Raw genomic sequence first — 18,389 nt, 5'->3', positions numbered from 1 at the left:
CCATTGTCCAAGGGAAAAAACAGAAAGGAATGCACAAATACTGGATCAGAAGCATGGTTTAAAAAATGATCATTTATCATCATTAAACCACGTAACTACATAATTATGGCGACAAGATACATCATGATGGACAGGCATTTCAAGCTGTTGTGGTCTGATACAATCTTATTTTCCCTACAGCCTACAGGCTAACTAGAAGATAATACTAGCACTTCGTGCTTCTACAACTTCAACCCCAGCATTTCAATGGAATTTCACAAAATGACAAATTTGCCAAACGATGGACACTGGGGAGGCTCCACAGTGCGCCTGACGCAGGCACCATAAATAAAAAGTCTACAATAAATAATACCCGGACTTCAACTTGAATCTGGTGCTACTAAACAAATCTGCTCTAGCTCTACCCGTGGGAATTAAGATTCGAACTCCTCCTGAACTCTTTGGTGATATGAAACGAATTCTTTCTAGCTGTGGGAACCTCACAAATACAAACCTGCAATGAATTGAAATTAGATTAGAGAACCAGCCTATGAAAGACCATACATGCAGTTCTCATGGAGATTTCAAATAATATCACAATAAGACATGGTGATCGCAAAATAGCGTCTCAGTGACAGCAAAAGCAAAGAAATCATCTACAAAAGCTAGATTTGATAAGTCTACGTGCACACATAAAATGGCTCTCGTGGAAATGAAATTTTCTATCACTGGCGCATCCAGTTGGTTACAGCATAAGATAGATAGTCTAAACCAAAACGGAGAGTAGCAATAAAAAGATGCATGGTCCTCTAAAAGAAATGAATTTTTGAGCAACTAGACCACTCAGGTAATAATAATCCAAAACACTCGTGCTACCAACTTGTATTTCTATCTTGAATGAGGTAGTATTAAAAGGACAGAAAGAGAAGAGTGTAACATCCACCAATGCCAGCAAAACAAACTAAAATTTAGTTCTGCAGGCAAAACAGTTCGTGAAGTGAGATTGCTAGCTCCACAGAAAAGACCACATTATGATCCTAAGCACATGCGAAAACTATGAAGCTAGCCAAATTGTATATTTAGATCAGACTAAATTAATGAAGTAAAATCCCCAGTCCAAGTAAGATCGATATCGGCAACAACAGCATATTGAAATTCCTATATACAGGCAATAAGGATAAACAAATTTATGTCATATCCAAGTAGCCAAGTTACCTATTCTTTGAAAACACTCATGAGATCACTTGTATTTGGGGGCAATTGTGGTAATATTGGGATGAGAACTTTGGCGTTATCCATAAATTCAACATTTGGCTCCTGCTTCACTGCATTACTGTTTGGCTCCTGCTTCACTTTATTACCGTTTGTCTCCATATATAATTTTTCATGTTCCAAGTTGCTCATTGTTGATTCAAATTCATCCACAGCCAACCGGCTTGGAATGCTAGTACATTTACCAACAAACCCAAGATTCCTAAGAGGTCCTTGATCAAGCACTTCACTTGACTTAGCACCATAGGAACCTTGGAAGTTAGAGATATTAGGACCAAGTCCTGGTAATTGTCTTGCAGCTCGAATTGTCATGGTTGAGCTTTGACCTTGCTGAGAGGTATTGTCAGGATTTACAGAGCATGATGACAAAGGAGATATGGAACCTGAGCCCGAGTACCCACTTACACCTGTGGTTTTGAGATCCCCATTTGATATTTGGCCAATATTCAATGAGGAATTATTTGATTGAGGTGACAGAAGACTGTAATCAATCATAGGACTTCGGCTATAGCTGCAATTCTGATTGACTGAAGCAGGACTGTTTCCAGCTTGAAAAGTGGCTGATGACTGGGAAGGGACCACAAGGCAAGATGGCTGTACATTAATTATACGGCTAGGCTCTGGTAATGATGGCAGCTGTGGTGATTGTTGCTGCTGTTTCTGCTGCTGCACCACGTCCATTAACATGTTACTATTTTTACTGCTCATCCCTCCAAGATTGCTAATGGGTCCTACTGTTCCAACGCTGTTAGAGGGCCAGGCTACAAATCCTGTAGCAACTTCCTCAGCAGAGACCACATTTTGTGGAAAATGTTTAGACATGTTGGTTTGACATTTTACTAATGGCTGACCAAATGCCATACCATGTTCAGCAGGAATACATTTTGGACCCTGCACGGATGCTTGTAAAAGAGCTGGTTGGTCCACTGTTGTAACCATGCTGCCTGCAGGATGACCAAAAAGCTCGGCATGCAGTGCTGCTAATGTTTGTGGAGGAATCTGGCCAGAGGCGGCCAAAACTTGGATGTCAAATCTTCCAAGCGGATTAAGCTTTACATTTGAGTCCAATAGTCCACAGAACGGATTAGAAATCCCACCTTGTTGAGCAACCCCACTTAATCTCTTCAAATATAGTCTAAACTTCTGAAAATTGATATCAGAAGAAGCCAAACTAAAGAGTATTAACACAATGAATGACTTCAATACATCTGAATTGTTGAAATATAACTTCATACTGTTCTGTATGAAGACATGTTCTTGTATTTAATATTTAAAAATCTAAAAATTCAATAGTTATTGCAGTATCCTATGAAAATGCATGTAGGAAATTGAGAGTCAATCCATAAATTCAGTAGAAAATCTCAAAATTAAATTCCAAAGGCACAAGTAGATGAGAAATAACCAAAAGTATATGGGGAATTATGAACTTCACTAAATATTGAAGGATCAACTAGAAACTTATTTGGTGACTCAAACCATGATCCATTCACCCTAAACATGCAGTAATACATGAAAAATGAAGCAAACAGTAAAAAACAATTCTATGTATGCTATTACTTTTATCAAGTATGATCACTATGCTTTCACTTAAGTCAGGTTCTAGTATCTATGACAATTGGTTATATTTTTTGTCAAAAAAAAAAATAGCAACACTTTTTGTGCTTTCTTCACATAGCAAAATATAAACAGCAAAAGGTCTACATGAAAGGATGTGTCATTTTACCCTTAATTGCTCACGGCATGCTAGATCTAAGTAGTCATGTTGGTGGTACTAATCCTCTCAAAGCAAATGAAACTCATTCACAAACCCCATCGGTTGTTGTCATGTCATATGACAAGGCATCCTTTAGAGCACCAAGGATACAAGTCCAATGCTTGCATGAGAACAACCCAGAGGGACCAGCCCCAAAACAAAAGTTTTTTTTTTTTTTAAAAAAAGGAAAGAACCACAAGGAATTATGGAAGATTGAGAAGTAGGGAAAAATACAAACCTGCAAATGACTTGCAACATTTTCTCTAGTTAAACCAGGCACATTCATCAACTCAAGAATTCGCTTAGGCACAGCCTCTGAAATGGTAGCCAAAAAGTTGCATTGAGCAAAAGATACAATGGCCACTCAAATTTAGCTCTTAAATGACATTAAAGCATTTACATGTCTCATTGCCGAAGTATAATACACATCTTTTTTTGCTATTAGAATGGCTGTTACAGATAACTACCCTCTTATTCAGCAAACGTGTGGCCTTCTAGCTTGAGAATGGGTAGTTAAAGCCCATCATTGTTGATTGGTTAGCGAATTATGCTTTTTCTTCACTGTTAGGTCTTTTAACGCTAGTTTCCCCTCCAAGAGGGTGTCTTAGCTTGTTATTAGGAGATTTGTGTGGGGCTATTTTCCCTCATTTGTGTCCTAGTTAGTCATGCTATTCTATCTTTCTTCTACCATATGCAAACACACACACACACACATCTAAATTATTCCTCAAATAGAAAAACACAAACAATTAAAAGGGAAGGATCATTAAAGATCTTACTGTCGATTCCAAGATGGTTTACAGCACTGACAAATTGCTGATGGAGCTCCACTGACCACACAACACGTGGTTTCTTTGATGCAGAGGGATCATCATTTTCAAGTTCAGCGTCATCTTCATCTTTAGCAATGCTCCTCTTCTTTTGGCCTTTCAAAACTCCTTCTGCTCCTTCACTAACAGAAGATGCATTTTCAGCATCATTCCCTCTTTTATGCCGATCATTATCCTCAAAGCTTCCAGAATGTTCTTGTTCTTTGTTCTCATTCCACTTTTTCCTAATAACATGTTGCCATATATTCTTGAGCTCTTCTTCACGTATAGGTTTAATCAAGTAATCACAAGCTCCATGACTGATTCCTCTCATTACAGCACTTGTTCTCCCATCAGCAGACATCACTGCAGGACAGATTATTGTGTCAACAGTTTGATACACAACTTAGAGATCCTTACTGAGAAAAAAAGGAATATACACTCACTAATAACTGGGAGGTCCATTTCCAACCCAACAAGCTCAAGGAGTTTAAATCCATCCATATCAGGCATATGGACATCACTTAGTACCACATCAAAACAGCCTTTCCTTTCCCTCAAAAGTTTCAAAGCAGCTGTGGCCTGGGAGCATGTAGTAACTGCAATCAACAAATAAAATGAAAATATTTTTTACAGGTACAATAGGAAGTTGTCAAATTCGCATTTAGTTTCTAGATTTAAACTCTTCTTCATTCTACAAGTACGTCTAAAAACCTTTAAAATTGAAGTGTTTTCCGGATCTTATTCTTGTGTTTTCTTGAAAATCCATATGAGGATAGTTCTTTGATATAATACCAAGAACTGACTTTTGTGCTATTATCACTACTCACGAAGCAATAATTTATCTCATGCTCTTCTGCTGGCGGAGGTCCAATTTTGTGTTGTGTTACTTGGATAAACAGTTTTCTCCGTGGAGCTCCCATTGAGATTTATTCGTAACTTCAAGAGGATTATGGTCTTGTAATCCGGAGAGAAAAAAGGCAGCATCAGAGTGCAGTCTCATGGGCCCAATTCTGCATTCATGCAAAAAAAAAAAAACCAGAGGATGGACGGGATGATTTCTACCGAGGAGGTCAGTGTCCTTGCCTAAGGTTCATCTGTCTCCATAACTCAGCCATTGATCTTTTCACTTTCCTGAGTTAGGTGGCTATGATCTTGCAATTGTTGTGAGCTATTATCTTCATCTTCTGTTATCTCTGATCGGAGATGTGACATCAATGCTGGGTATTGTTTCAATCATGCGCGGGAAGCTTTCTATAATATGAGTTCAATAGCATGCTGAAATCAATTTTGAAATTGCAGAGACTCAACTCTGCAGCAGGATCAAACTTGGGTTTTGAGTGTTTATACCGATGTTTTCAAATTTTAACCAATTAGGCTTAGATTTGGTAACGAAGAACTACAAGTGCATTTTGAGCGATATAAGAAACCTTTTTTTATTGAGATTGACAAGTAAATCAACAATATGGATTGATTTGTGTAGCTTTCTTAACTTGTTCAATGAAAGTTCATCTGGTTACCTCTGTTTTCAACTTGCAAGGGACTAAACTTCTTCTAGTTTTTTTTTTTTTTTTTTTTAATTTCGATTGAATGGTTTCACCAGTTGCAGTAAACTTATGGGAAAGGTAGCTTACCAATTTGCAACTATCATTCTATCTCTATCAGTAACTAACCAACTTCCATCCAAATTTAACTCACTCACACTCACCAGACATGAACATGCATCAAAAAGTAGCCCCAGAGAACCCCATTAATCTCCTTCCACGCCTATTTCTGTTCAAATTGAGCAATCAGAAAAGGAAACAGGGTATACTAACCGTGATAAAGGCAGCGGCGAAGCATTTTCTCAAGCAATCTTAAGCAAGTGATGTCATCATCCACTACCAGAACCCGTAAACCAGCCGGGAACTGATCAGACACTATTACATCTGCACCTGCACCTTTACACGATCCATAAGTGCTTGCGCTCGTGCCCAAGCTCGGCGCTACTCGCTGCAAAGCAGCCATTACAATTCCAAACAGAAACTGAGCCACTCACTAACCCACTACTAATCACACTCTCTGCTGCCAAATTCTGAAGTTAATAAGCTTAAATTAAACATGTCCAATGGCAAAGGCGTAAAATTGGAGGAATTGGGTGTGGATTTTGAGGACGCTAGATCTTTTGACGGAAACCCTGGAATTTTGAAGGAAAAAAAAAAGAGAAATCTCGGGAAGTTAGAGGATATTTAGAGTTCAGATCGATAAGTAGTGAGGGAAGTTGGGATAAATTTCCGGGATTTTTTGTTGATTCAATTCTACAAGGCGTTGAATTCCAGTAATGTGAAGCGAAGGGAAAGCTGAGAGAGAGAGAGAAGGTAGGAAAGACAGTTGGATAATGCGTGACCGTGAGGGGCAATAAAAGAGGTCCTTTTTTGTAATTATAAGAATTTATTCATTTATTTAATGCCAGAATGAATGATAATATTGATGGGACATGGGAGGGCCATTTCCGGGTTATTGCAGTGCAGGTGTTTTTAAATATTTTAATTTTTTTATGCATTAATATTAAAAATAAATTTTAAAAAATTAAAAAAATATTATTTTAATATATTAAAAAAAACATCATGAAAAGCAAATGTCTGGTGGCTGCTGCTGCTAAGTATGTTTTACGAAAATTATTATTATTATTATTTTACACTTTCTCTATTACTTATGATCAAATTTTCATAATTTATGCTATATGTTTACAATTAATTAATAATTCCACATAAATGTCACTACGTGATGGCTGAAGTCTGTAACCATGTATCTACAACCAAGACCATGGTTTAAAACCATGAACATTATTAATTAGCAACAATTCTTCATAGTTGAACTTTTATTATTATTATTAATGTGGATGTTCAAGCTAGTTTGTCCGCACCTCAATTAATTTTACGGATCATAAAATTAACAATCATGTAAACCTTCAATAATTCTAAAAAGACTCGAACTCATGATTATTAAAAAACAAATCTAAAATTTAATCATTTAAACTATCCATTCATAGTTGAACTCTGGTCTATAAAAGTGCTTGTCATACAAAAAATAAATTCAGTGGTCAAAAATATTTTTATTTTTTTGCTTGTTGGGTTTTGATATTAAAACATATGATATAGTTAAAGTCATGGTAAAACATCATCACCTCAACAGGTTTGCCAGTGACTTGAATTAGCTAAAAAATGTTAAAAAATGTCACGGAGATTTTGTAGGAGTATTTTTAATTAGAAATATATTAAAATAATATATTTTTTATATTTTTATTTTTAATATAACATATAAAAACTATAAAAGATATATAACAATATCAATTGGACTTTTTTTGGATAAGTGTTTTTTATTTTGAAATGTGATGTTTTTTAAAAATATTTTTAGTTAAAAATATATAAAATTTATTAAATTATTAAATAAAAAATCATTTTAAAAAATAAATTATAACATAAAAATAAAGACTCGATGGGGTAGTGAGTAGATAGGGACAGGGGCAGAAGCCGAACTAAGAGGAAGCAAGCAAGCAGGGGCCGCAAAACATTTTAGATTTTTTTTATTATTTAGTATTTAAATATAACAAGTGAGCTTTATAATAATAAATTATTATATCATTAGTTATCTTTGACTTTAAAACTATCTCTTCATGAAATAAAAAAAAAGACAAATAACTTTTTCAATTAAATCATCTTTTTTTATTATTTCTCTCTCTTCTTTTTCTTGAGTTCTAACAAAAAAAAATATATATATATATATATATATAATAATACAAAACAATGTAAAAAAATTAAAGTAAAGCTGATAATTAATTTTCCATCAAAATAAAGTAATTAGTGATCCAAATTTATTTTATTTATTTTATGTTTGTTAAGAATTTGATAAGGTTTTTTAATATATATAATTCTGCTTTTTTTTCTAGATCTACTAGTCTTATAATTTTTTTTATTTTTTGTTATAGTGAATGTTTTTTTTATTAATTTGATATATTTTAAAGATTTGTTTTGATTATATTTGGATTTTTTTCTCACATGTATCTTATTATCACCAGATCCAATATACAATTAGACATGATTTTTCTAATTAAATTGAGTTCTTTAAAGAACACATACTCATCCTTTAAAGAGCACATACCCATATAAAATTAATTTTACAGTATTACTTTAAATCTCTTATCTTATACAAAAATATCTCATGTTACTTTGAATAAAACTAAACCAGGTTTTTTTTTTACAATTAATGTAAATTAAATTAAAAAATATATATATATCTTATTATATTACTATTTAAATTATCCCAGCTCCACTCCTGGCTAGGGGTCCCTACCAAAGCGCAAGGAGGTGGTCCGCGTGCGTTTATTTTTGGGGTACGTACTCTCAGTAAGACTAAACGAATAGAAGTTGGCTGGCTCAGAGTCATTCATTGCATGTCGAGCGACACGGTGCCCAAGCGTTGAAAACGTTTGGCGCCTTGAGGGCACCCTGGTGGCGTCCTGCCGCGGCTTGAATGCGCATGTTTGTTTCTCCCCCCTTCGTCTATCTGCTCCAATATGGAGCCGACAAATTGAGTGTGTGATTATGAAACATACCCAGATTTCGTTACAGTATTCAATTCAATGTTCTCTAATTTTAATTTTAATTTTTTAAAATTATAAATATCCAAACTAGCTTAGCTTATGCATACTCCAATTCAATGTAAACTAAAATTTATGACATTCGAATTTACATTTACATTCCTCAATTTGAATGTTCTCTGAAATTCTCTGAATAGTTGATAAGCATATTTAAATTAATAAATAATAAATTATTTCGTAAGTAATTAAAAATATTTTAAATATGAGGGATATAATTTAATTAATCAGGTTCTAGGTTTACTTTTTAAAGATTACCCATTTGAGTTTCATAAATTTCAGGGCCATCAGAAACTTATATGATCGTTAATTTTAGAATTCATGATTAGTTAAAGTACATGTAAGCTGGTGATACAGCTGGTGATACACCGACGTTGATAAAAAGAAATTATACTATCGAGAACATAATTTTTCCAACCACTAGAAAATAATATTTTTAAATATTTTATGGATATTTTAATCTCACCGTATCAAATAATCAGAGTTCGCATGGATTGAATTGCAAGGATTTAACTAATTTCTCTCTGGTCTTAGCTCTTTTTTTCTTCCTCTTCTTCCTAGATGCTTTTCTGACACGGTCTGTTCAATCGAGGCAATAAGCTCTTACTCAATTAAACTTAAAGCGAAGTGATCCCCATGGACGAAAATAAAAACCTCTTATAAAATCTACGCTATCCATCTGACCTTATCTTCCAAAACAAACCACATCCAAGCAAAACTAATCAAGGAACCTAGAGCGTCTGGTGTCTCTGTCGCCCATGTCGAAGCACACAGCAAGGGGGTGGGTTACGCCATCCTCTTACTCCACGTTACAACCTACTCTATCAAAGACAAACATTCCAATCTTCAACAGTACTGCCGCTACTATCTCCACCATTAAAGCTGTAAAACTGAGCACCCAAGAAATTCCAACCGCTCGTTGCAGAGCGAGGAGAAGATCAGTGAGATACGAGGATGAAGACGAGGATGATAGAGAAGAAGAATATGGACATAATCTGGAGATTGCAATGTTGGAATTTTACAGTCAGTCAGCAATAGGCGAAGCCCTTCTTGTGCATGCGATTGTAGATGAACAGGAAGTAGAGGTACTCATCTTTAAGGTAATTATTAGCGCTTAATCTTGTGAAAATTCTTGTTATCCTTCTTCCTTTTCCCTGTGTGAGGATTGTTTTTATGGAGGGTATCATATATGGGGGCATGTGGCTTGAAAATGCGTCCTGAAATATTCATAAATGCACATGTCGCGAATTTCTTGGACTTGAATTTTTATTGATCCAGAAGGAAGTCTGGTAAAAGAATAATTGTTCAAGAATCTATTAAAAAGAATTGCCAGGAAAAAAGAACCCCATAGCAAACATATATGCTTTTCGTTTTTCTTTTTGAAACAAATAAATGTTGAAAAATAGGTGGGAAAGATAAATTCTGCACGAATTTTAAGGGCGGATAGTTGCTCTACGAAGTGATTTGCTACTGGATTGAATGGCAAATTCACTTGTAAGATATAACAAGACCATCTGAAATTTGTTGGATAGCAAGCCCTGGGTTTTTTAGAAGCCTCTAAACAACGTTTAATGGAGATTAAGAATTAACAACAACAAAAAATGGTTAAATGTTAACGTTGCAGGGGAAGGGGTAAAGAAATTTTGAGAGAAATTTTAATTTAATCTTTGCTCATCTCCTCCCGTTTTTGACCCCGAATATAAGTTATTTATTACTTTATAATTATATTTAATTTAAATATTAATTTAATCGTTTTTTAGATCCATTGTTATCCATAATTTTTCTACCTCCTATCAAACACTCTTAACGCTGCATCCCTTGACTCTCTTTCTTTTCTTTTCTTTTAAAAAAAAACAATTAATAAAATTGTGTTTCTTGTTTGTAACCTCAGGGATTCTCTTCATGCCTTAGCTACGGGACTTCACCAGATCCATCAAGAAGTGTTCTTCCAGCAAGGGCAGTGATAAAATCCATAGACAGAATCAAAGGTCCTTTCAACCCCTCTAATATAGAGTATCTAGAGAAGGACCTAACATGGGAAGCCTTCAAGAGCCGTCTTTCTCCTAAATGACATTTTGGAAAGTGTTTTAATTTCTAGCTTTCAGCAGAAATTGAAATTTTGGAAGGATTCACGTTTCCTAAAGCATGATGACTCCAGCCGAAATTGAACTTATCATTTTCATAATGGGCCATCCTGGAACCGCATCATCCATTTAAGAAAATTATCAGTTCGACAATTAATTTCGTGGGCACAAAGAAAGTGGAATCCATATCCGGTCAATGATCTCAACATTTTGTTTAATCCTGATTCAACGATCTCAACTTCGATCAGATTTCTTTAATTTGTTTGAAAAAGAAATGCACTGTTAGGTGACAAAAAAAGGTTGATTTATGCTAGAGTCTTCAATCATATGATCCTTGAGCATTGACAAACAACTCATTAACATGGGAAGAAAGAAAATTAACGTGGCATTCATTTTTCTGTATTATATATATATCCTCCACTAGCATTACGTCGAAAACAGAGAAATATAGAGTGAAACAGATCAGAGAGATGGAGGAGGAGACAGATAGAGTAACACTACATGGAATGTGGGCTAGTAGTTACTCTAAGAGGGTGGAAATGGCTCTCAAAATTAAAGGCATGCCGACGAGGCCTGGGAAAATACATCAAGGCTTCGGCCTGTTGATCCTTATCAAGGAGCCAAAGTCCGCTTCTGGGTTAGTTTTATTCAACAACAGGTAATAAAAGCATATTTTTATTTAATTTTCATTGCAAGCCAAGGCTAGAATATATCGATACTGACAAGTTAATCAACGCAGCTATTTGAGTCCATGGGTAAGGTTATCTTGAGCGATGAAGAAGCACAAGAAAAGGCAGTAGAGGAAGTGCAGGAGAAAATGAAAGTATTGGAGGAGGGCATTAAGGAATTCTCTGCAGAGGACATTCGGACCAGTGATGGGAAAAAACTGGGATTCATGGACGTTCTGGTGAGTACAACATTTAGCACCTACAAAGCTTACGAGGGAGTCCTCGGTGTCAAAGTTCTTGAGCCAGAAAAGAATCCTCTGATATACACACGGGTGACAAATTTGCATGTGCTTCCTGTGGTGCAAGAGTTGCTTCCTCCTCACGACAAGCTAGTTGCAATTCTGCAGGGTATTAGGCAGGATGCACTCAAATCTTCTGATTAACTATTAAGCTAGTAATCTGGCACCAGGGAAAAAAATAAGAAAAGGAGCCGGTACCGTGTGGGAACTTTTTCGGCTTGGTCTTTTGATTAATAAGCTTGTACTATTGATCATCCATGGCGGTTGTGGATTCCAGCAGAATTCCAGCAGGCAACGAATTGGAGTCCAGGCCTGGGCCTTTTATCATGGGCAAACCATTTCTATGCATTGCAAATGAAGGGTTACCTAAGAAGCAGATCAATTCTGTAACTTAAACGGACCTAGCTTATCTAATGATGCATGCTTCCATATATTTTGTTGCTTGTGGTTTTTAGTCTTTTATTCTGCGATTATGAGGTGCTATGAAGATGATTATGGATACAAAGAGACATTAAACATTCAGTTAGCTCATGAATAAGGCATCTCTCGTATAGCAATTCAACTGTGTTTTTAAGATTTTTTTAACTTTAAATTATTATTATTTTTTATTACTTTAATGTATTGTTGTAAAAAATAATATTTTTTAAAAAAATAAAAATATTATTTTAATATATTTAAAACAAAAAACATTTTAAAAATCAAAATTTACTACTTTAAACCTCTGCAGTGCAAGTTATGTCCAAAAGAAAAAAAGAAATTATTATGATAAATTATTTATTCTTAATTATATATATTATATATTATTAAAAGAAAACTTTGTATATTATTCTATCGGACTCACAATTAATATTCTATTTTTGATGATTGGAGGTCCCATCGAGGTGTAAGAAGTACGTGTATTGATTAATAAGATAATTATTTGAAAAATAAAACTGAGTTAATGACGCATTTTTTTTATTGATTAAATGTAAGAAACAGGATTAAAAAAGAAAGAAAAAGAAAAAAACACGTCAGCAAGGACGGGAACGATGGGAGGAATAGGTGATCCCATTCCCGCCAGATAAATATCTTCGGGTGACGTGGAGGCTAAATGGTGGCAGTTAGGTCCTAGATATTTTTGTTTCCAAGATATTTATACAGCACACGTTTCCATCACCGAGCCGACGTGGACTTGTATTCTTCGTTAAAGCCCTCGCCTATTCCTTAAACTACCAAACTGCCATCCTCGTGATTGACATTTTTTCTAACGTCAAACCACCATTTATTGATAGAAATAATTATTTTATAGTGTTTATTTAAAAAACGTTTTTAATTTTATTACTAACGTTCTGTTTGAAACGAACCCTCGTGTTTTTATTAAAGAAGGGTTTTTATTTCCAAAATATTTATGATATAATAAATATTTAGGGACACATGATGCCGTATAATATTGTCATGTGTTGAGCTAAAAAAATCCTTCCACCACAAGTAAATAAGCAAGAAATTACTATTTTCTCTTTCATAATAAAAGTGGCCATACTATCAAGTTATTAAGATAAAAAAAAACATGGTATTATAATATCTTAATCAAAATGAAGAGAAACAATAGCAATATTAAAAAAATGCACTTAATAGCAAATCAGTTATAAAAAATTAAAGAGAAATTTAAATCGTTTAAATTGTTATTTTTACGTGTTGAGTTTAAAAAAACTTGTTATTTTATATATGATTTAATTAACTTATTAAATACAACTGGATATTAATAATTTTAATTATCAAGCAATAAAATCTAAATAAAAAGTATTGTTTTCACAAAGGAAATTAATGACAATATATAAATTAATTTCTTATAAATGTACAAGTAACTTTTATTTATTCATGATAATAAAATTCACACATAAACAATATAAAAATACATTTGACGTTATTTGTGCATGATTATGAGACAAAGTTAAAAAGGTTCACTTTCAATATATCAAAATAAACAAAAATTGAAGAATAAATTTGATAATAATATTAGAGAAAAAATGTTTTAAGATTAAAGTTGTCATGTAAGGTTAAAATGAATATGTTTTTTTTTTTAAAAGAAAGAAACATTAAAGGAAAGAGAAATCGATGGCATTTTGGGAAATGAAGGGAACGAAGAGGGCCATTGTGAGTAGCGAAGTAGCAAGAACACAAATATCTCGAGTAGCAGAACAGAAGCACAGTGACTCCACTTACACGCTTCACTTCAATTCAACTTCCGCTTCCAATCCTCACAGCAAAGAGTCTTTTCTTTTTCTCTGATTTTTCTTATTTCGTTTTTCCACGCACACAGAGGGAGAGTGAGGGGGAGACAGAGACCATGTCAAAACCTCAAGAAGAAAAGTACGAGGAAGAAGAAGAGTTGCAAAGCTCTGGTAAAAGGCTGAAATGCGCCAAATCCTTCAAAGAAAAAGGGGAGGAGGAAGAAGAAGAGGAGGAGGAGGAAGAATTGGAAAGAGAGGTTTCATTAATGGAGGACACAAGAGGAGGGTTGTTTTTCTACCCAACGAATCCCACATCTTTTGTAGTTTCGGATGCTTTAGAGCTTGATTTTCCTATCATTTATGTCAACAAGGTCTTCCAGAACTTCACTGGCTACCAAGCTCACGAGGTCCTCGGTCATAACTGGTACTTTTTTTTTATTCTTTCATTTTTCATTTTACGTTTTACGTTTTTCAATACCTCCTACTCTTATCTGTTTTTTTTTTTACTTGAAACAAAGAAAGAAGAATATTTTAAATTCCAATTACTTTGTTCGTTTTATTTCAATGTTGGTACTCTTGTTTGGTTGGTAGAAAAATGGGGAAATTATGTGATTTCGTTTTGAAATTGATGACGCAGGGCTTATAACCATTGTTGCAGTTGATTTCTAGCTTGTTTGGTTGGCGAGGAAAAAAAAATTAAGGATAGGTAATAAGACAATCTATTTTTCTACAAGTGATTTTGATTCCGATTAAGAGGAAGGATGGAATAATGGCCCGAGACATTGTTTTTTTTTTACTGGGACGAGGAGATGGGATCATCTTAAACTCTTTTTGTCATAGGTCAATGGAAGGAAGAAGATTTAGAAGAACGAGGTTACTCGTGAGATGTTTGGTTTTTTTTTTTACTTAGGATTCTTGAAAAGGTTATGTTGCCTGATAGTTATGTTGTGAGCAAGAGACAGTTTTAAGTTTTAATGATTTACTTATTGTTCAGGTGCGACTTCATAGCTCTTGCTTATAATTTTTGTGCTTCTGGAGATTGTTTGGTGGTCTTAGAGAGCTAGGGGCAATGGGATGCTGTTTAAATAGAAAAGGATAGGCTTTAAAGTTTGGTTCCTCGTATTCAGAATTAAGTTGTTGGTTTTCTGAGGTGGTCCTCTTGGCACCTTATTTGACGAATTCTCATCTTGCTGATTTTGTTTTTCCCTGGTTTAATTTAACGTGTTGATCACTTGGAAGGAGTAGTATACTGAGTTTTGGTTGGCCACTGTGATCCCTCTTGGCTTTCTTTTGTGATTTGCACCACGTATGGCTGATATCCTGACTATGTTTTCCAATTCCGATGTTCATTTTGCAATGGGTATTTACCAGTTAGCCCACCTTTTAAGTGCAGCTATTCAGGTTTTGTTTGTGTTTTTGCTTAAATTTTTTGTATTTGATTAGTTTTCCATGAACGCTTTTTAAGGTGCAGTTTCTATGTTCAATATTTTTGCTTCCGTGATTTTTCTTACTGAGATTTTTCTACGAGGTAAGGGATCGATATTGACTGCTTTGGAAATTATTTCTTTTCAGTCGGTTCTTACAATACAGGGATCCTCATGCTCAAAGAAGGCATCCTTTAGTAGATCCTGATGTTGTTTCTGAAATCAGAAGATGTCTTGAGGAAGGGGTGGAGTTCCAAGGTGAACTTCTAAACTTTAGGAAGGATGGTACTCCATTGGTGAACAGGCTCAGACTTGTACCTATACATGACGATGATGGAGCTATCACACACATAATAGCTATTCAGGTATTTTCAGAAGCCAAAATAGATCTGAACCATGTATCATATCCAGTCTTCAAAGAGACTTGCAATCAGCTGTCTGATCAATCAGCTAATTATTCTCTTCCGCGTGGACAATCAACATTCACTGGGCATCCAGAAATATGTGGAATACTTCAGTTGTCTGATGAAGTATTGGCTCATAACATTTTATCACGCTTGACGCCAAGGGATGTTGCATCCATTGCATCTGTATGCAGAAGAATCCGGCAATTAACAAAAAATGAGCATGTAAGGAAGATGGTTTGTCAAAATGCATGGGGAAGAGAAGTCACTGGTGCATTGGAGCTGATGACTAAAAAGTTGGGCTGGGGGCGTCTGGCAAGGGAACTAACTACGCTTGAGGCTGTGCGCTGGAGGAAACTGACAGTTGGAGGAGCTGTTGAGCCTTCACGCTGCAATTTCAGTGCATGTGCAGTAGGAAATAGACTTGTATTGTTTGGAGGGGAAGGGGTAAACATGCAGCCAATGGATGACACGTTTGTTCTCAATCTGGATGCTGCAAATCCAGAGTGGCAGCGTATTAGTGTGAAATCATCCCCACCAGGGCGCTGGGGCCACACTCTTTCTTGCCTCAATGGTTCCTGTTTGGTGGTTTTTGGAGGATGTGGTAGGCAAGGGTTGCTCAATGATGTTTTTGTCCTGGACTTGGATGCCAAACAGCCTACTTGGAAGGAAGTTTCTGGCGGAACTCCCCCTCTACCTAGATCATGGCATAGCTCTTGCACCATAGAAGGTTCTAAGCTGGTTGTCTCAGGCGGATGTACAGATGCCGGGGTACTTCTCAGTGACACCTACATGTTGGATCTCACTACAGACAAGCCGATGTGGAGAGAGATCCGAACTTCTTGGGCACCTCCATCTCGATTAGGGCATTCACTCTCAGTTTATGATCGGACAAAAATTCTTATGTTTGGTGGACTTGCCAACAGTGGACACTTACGACTGAGATCAGGCGAGGCCTACACCATTGACTTGGAGGATGAAGAACCACAATGGAGGCAACTGGAGTGCAGTGCATTAACAGGCATTGGGAGCCAGAGTTCTGATGTCCCCCCTCCCAGACTAGATCATGTTGCTGTTAGCATGCCCTGTGGAAGGATTTTAATCTTTGGTGGTTCTATTGCTGGGCTGCACTCTCCTTCTCAGCTTTTCCTGTTGGATCCTGCTGAGGAGAAACCATCATGGAGGATTCTCAATGTTCCTGGTCAACCACCAAAGTTTGCCTGGGGTCATAGCACCTGTGTGGTTGGAGGGACCAGGGTCCTAGTATTGGGGGGCCACACTGGGGAGGAATGGATACTAAACGAATTGCATGAGTTGTGCTTAGCAAGCAGGCAAGACTCAGAACCATGATTTAACAATGAGCTGTCCATATTACGATTGACACAAGTTTTGCACCAGCCACTCCAGAAAACTCTGTTTTATGACCCATGCCATTTATAAGGTTCTTCCGCTCCATCACATCTTTCTGCATCACCGAATACCTGCCCCATGCTTTTTGCTCGTATTTGTACTGTAAGTATGAAGACCACAACAACTGTCTGTTTTGTGTAAACGTCCTGCACAAATTCACGTTTTGCTTCTTGTGGTTGCAATCATATAGTACTCACGTATAATGACTTGTGCTAGAAATTGAATGCTGCTGGATGTAACGGGTTGTTAGCTGGTTTTGCATTATGTGCGTTTGACCATTCCTTTTCCTTTTTTCTACTGCATGAGAATGCTGTTGGTTGACTGGGAAGATTATTTTTCACCATTCCTTTTCCTCCATGAACAAAAGCACTTCTGTGTCCTGATTCAAGTAAAAAATATAATATGCATTATAATATAGCAAAATGCCCCCAGAGAACAGTAGATGGGGACGTGGAATGTGAGAGAAAATGCTTAGGAAACAAACAAAACGGTTGGAGACAGAGAAGGTTTAGGTTGCACCGCCATTACCACGCCAACTTAGCTTGCGCGTTTCCATTTGAATATTATACTTCTTTTTCTATCAAAATATTTCCCCGTGGTAAAATTAAATTTTAATGATGTGCTTATATCCTGAACAAAGCTTGAGGGTGAATCATGCGAAATAACAAAACTTGAGGGCTGATACTGAAAAACACTACTGCTACTTCACTGTGAGGATAAAAGATATATGTTGTCAGGTTAAACAGCCAACGGAAAAAAAAACCTAACGGTCAATTTTGACTGTCTATTGGATGATATTTCCAATTGATCCTTGAATTCTAAAATCAAATCTATACATTTTCAAATCTCAACGTGCTCTAATACCCTGAATAGGTTCCTTGCGATGAAAAAACACTTTGCTAAACAAAATCTTTAAATTAGATTTTTTTTTTTTAATAATATTACTTTGATCTGTATATTTGGCTTTCCTATTATATTTTTAATATGCGACTCCTGACATGAGTTTATTATTGAGATAATATTTTTTGTCCATCAAAATTAATTCTAAGATTTTATATATTAAAGTGTTCGGATATAAAGTAATGTTTGTCATTGCGGTAATGGTTTTTTTAAAAATATATTTTTTCTTGGAAACATGTCGAAGTAATTTTTTTATTTTTTTAAATTTATTTTAATATCAGCACATCAAAACAATTTTAATACATACATCACCATGTTATAGGTTGATAGTATGTGTTTGATATTATGATAATTTTTATTGTTATAATTTGAAAAAACATGATTAAAAGAAGTTATAGATTGCACTTTTTTCATATCAAGATTTAAAGAAAAGAAATTTAGTGGGGCTATGTAAAATTTAACCAGCTACTTTTAAATTATAATTGAGCAAAATGCAATTTTAATACACACATCACCACGCTATACCAAACAGTTTAAAAGA

The 18,389-nt window shown here is 35.5% G+C and overlaps 3 protein-coding genes across 3 annotated transcripts; 2 read left to right on the top strand and 1 right to left on the bottom strand.

Annotated features, from left to right (window-relative positions):
• Positions 1–1,194: 1,194 nt before the first annotated feature.
• Positions 1,195–6,218, bottom strand: LOC7457808 (two-component response regulator ORR21). The gene is made up of 5 exons (XM_002311496.4): positions 5,631–6,218; positions 4,260–4,412; positions 3,784–4,179; positions 3,243–3,319; positions 1,195–2,394 (listed from the first exon to the last, which is right to left on the bottom strand). The coding sequence occupies exons 1-5, from the start codon at positions 5,818–5,820 to the stop codon at positions 1,195–1,197; spliced, it is 2,016 nt and encodes a 671-aa protein (XP_002311532.2). The 5' UTR covers positions 5,821–6,218.
• Positions 6,219–8,989: 2,771 nt separating this feature from the next.
• Positions 8,990–10,634, top strand: LOC7457807 (uncharacterized). Its single transcript, XM_002312431.4, has 2 exons — positions 8,990–9,549; positions 10,341–10,634. The coding sequence occupies exons 1-2, from the start codon at positions 9,208–9,210 to the stop codon at positions 10,518–10,520; spliced, it is 522 nt and encodes a 173-aa protein (XP_002312467.1). The 5' UTR covers positions 8,990–9,207; the 3' UTR covers positions 10,521–10,634.
• A 3,050-nt stretch (positions 10,635–13,684) lies between these two features.
• LOC7482913 (adagio protein 3) lies at positions 13,685–17,276 on the top strand. Its single transcript, XM_002312429.4, has 2 exons — positions 13,685–14,134; positions 15,283–17,276. Exons 1-2 carry the CDS (start codon positions 13,827–13,829, stop codon positions 16,886–16,888), a joined length of 1,914 nt encoding a protein of 637 aa, XP_002312465.4. The 5' UTR covers positions 13,685–13,826; the 3' UTR covers positions 16,889–17,276.
• Positions 17,277–18,389: the final 1,113 nt, after the last annotated feature.

Source organism: Populus trichocarpa, chromosome 8, assembly GCF_000002775.5.
Source record: "Populus trichocarpa isolate Nisqually-1 chromosome 8, P.trichocarpa_v4.1, whole genome shotgun sequence".
Taxonomy (NCBI): domain Eukaryota; kingdom Viridiplantae; phylum Streptophyta; class Magnoliopsida; order Malpighiales; family Salicaceae; genus Populus; species Populus trichocarpa.
Note: the sequence above shows the minus strand (reverse complement) of the source record. Positions and strands in the feature narration are given on the sequence as shown.

Coding starts and splice junctions, on each gene's coding strand:
- LOC7457808 (XM_002311496.4), bottom strand. CDS start 5,820: ATGGCTGCTTTGCAGCGAGTAGCGCCGAGCTTGGGCACGAGCGCAAGC. Junction 4,413..5,630: donor TCGCCGCTGCCTTTATCACG/GTTAGTATACCC, acceptor TGTTGATTGCAG/TTACTACATGCTCCCAGGCC. Junction 4,180..4,259: donor AATGGACCTCCCAGTTATTA/GTGAGTGTATAT, acceptor TCTGTCCTGCAG/TGATGTCTGCTGATGGGAGA.
- LOC7482913 (XM_002312429.4), top strand. CDS start 13,827: ATGTCAAAACCTCAAGAAGAAAAGTACGAGGAAGAAGAAGAGTTGCAA. Junction 14,135..15,282: donor GAGGTCCTCGGTCATAACTG/GTACTTTTTTTT, acceptor ATTTCTTTTCAG/TCGGTTCTTACAATACAGGG.
- LOC7457807 (XM_002312431.4), top strand. CDS start 9,208: ATGTCGAAGCACACAGCAAGGGGGTGGGTTACGCCATCCTCTTACTCC. Junction 9,550..10,340: donor TAGAGGTACTCATCTTTAAG/GTAATTATTAGC, acceptor TTGTAACCTCAG/GGATTCTCTTCATGCCTTAG.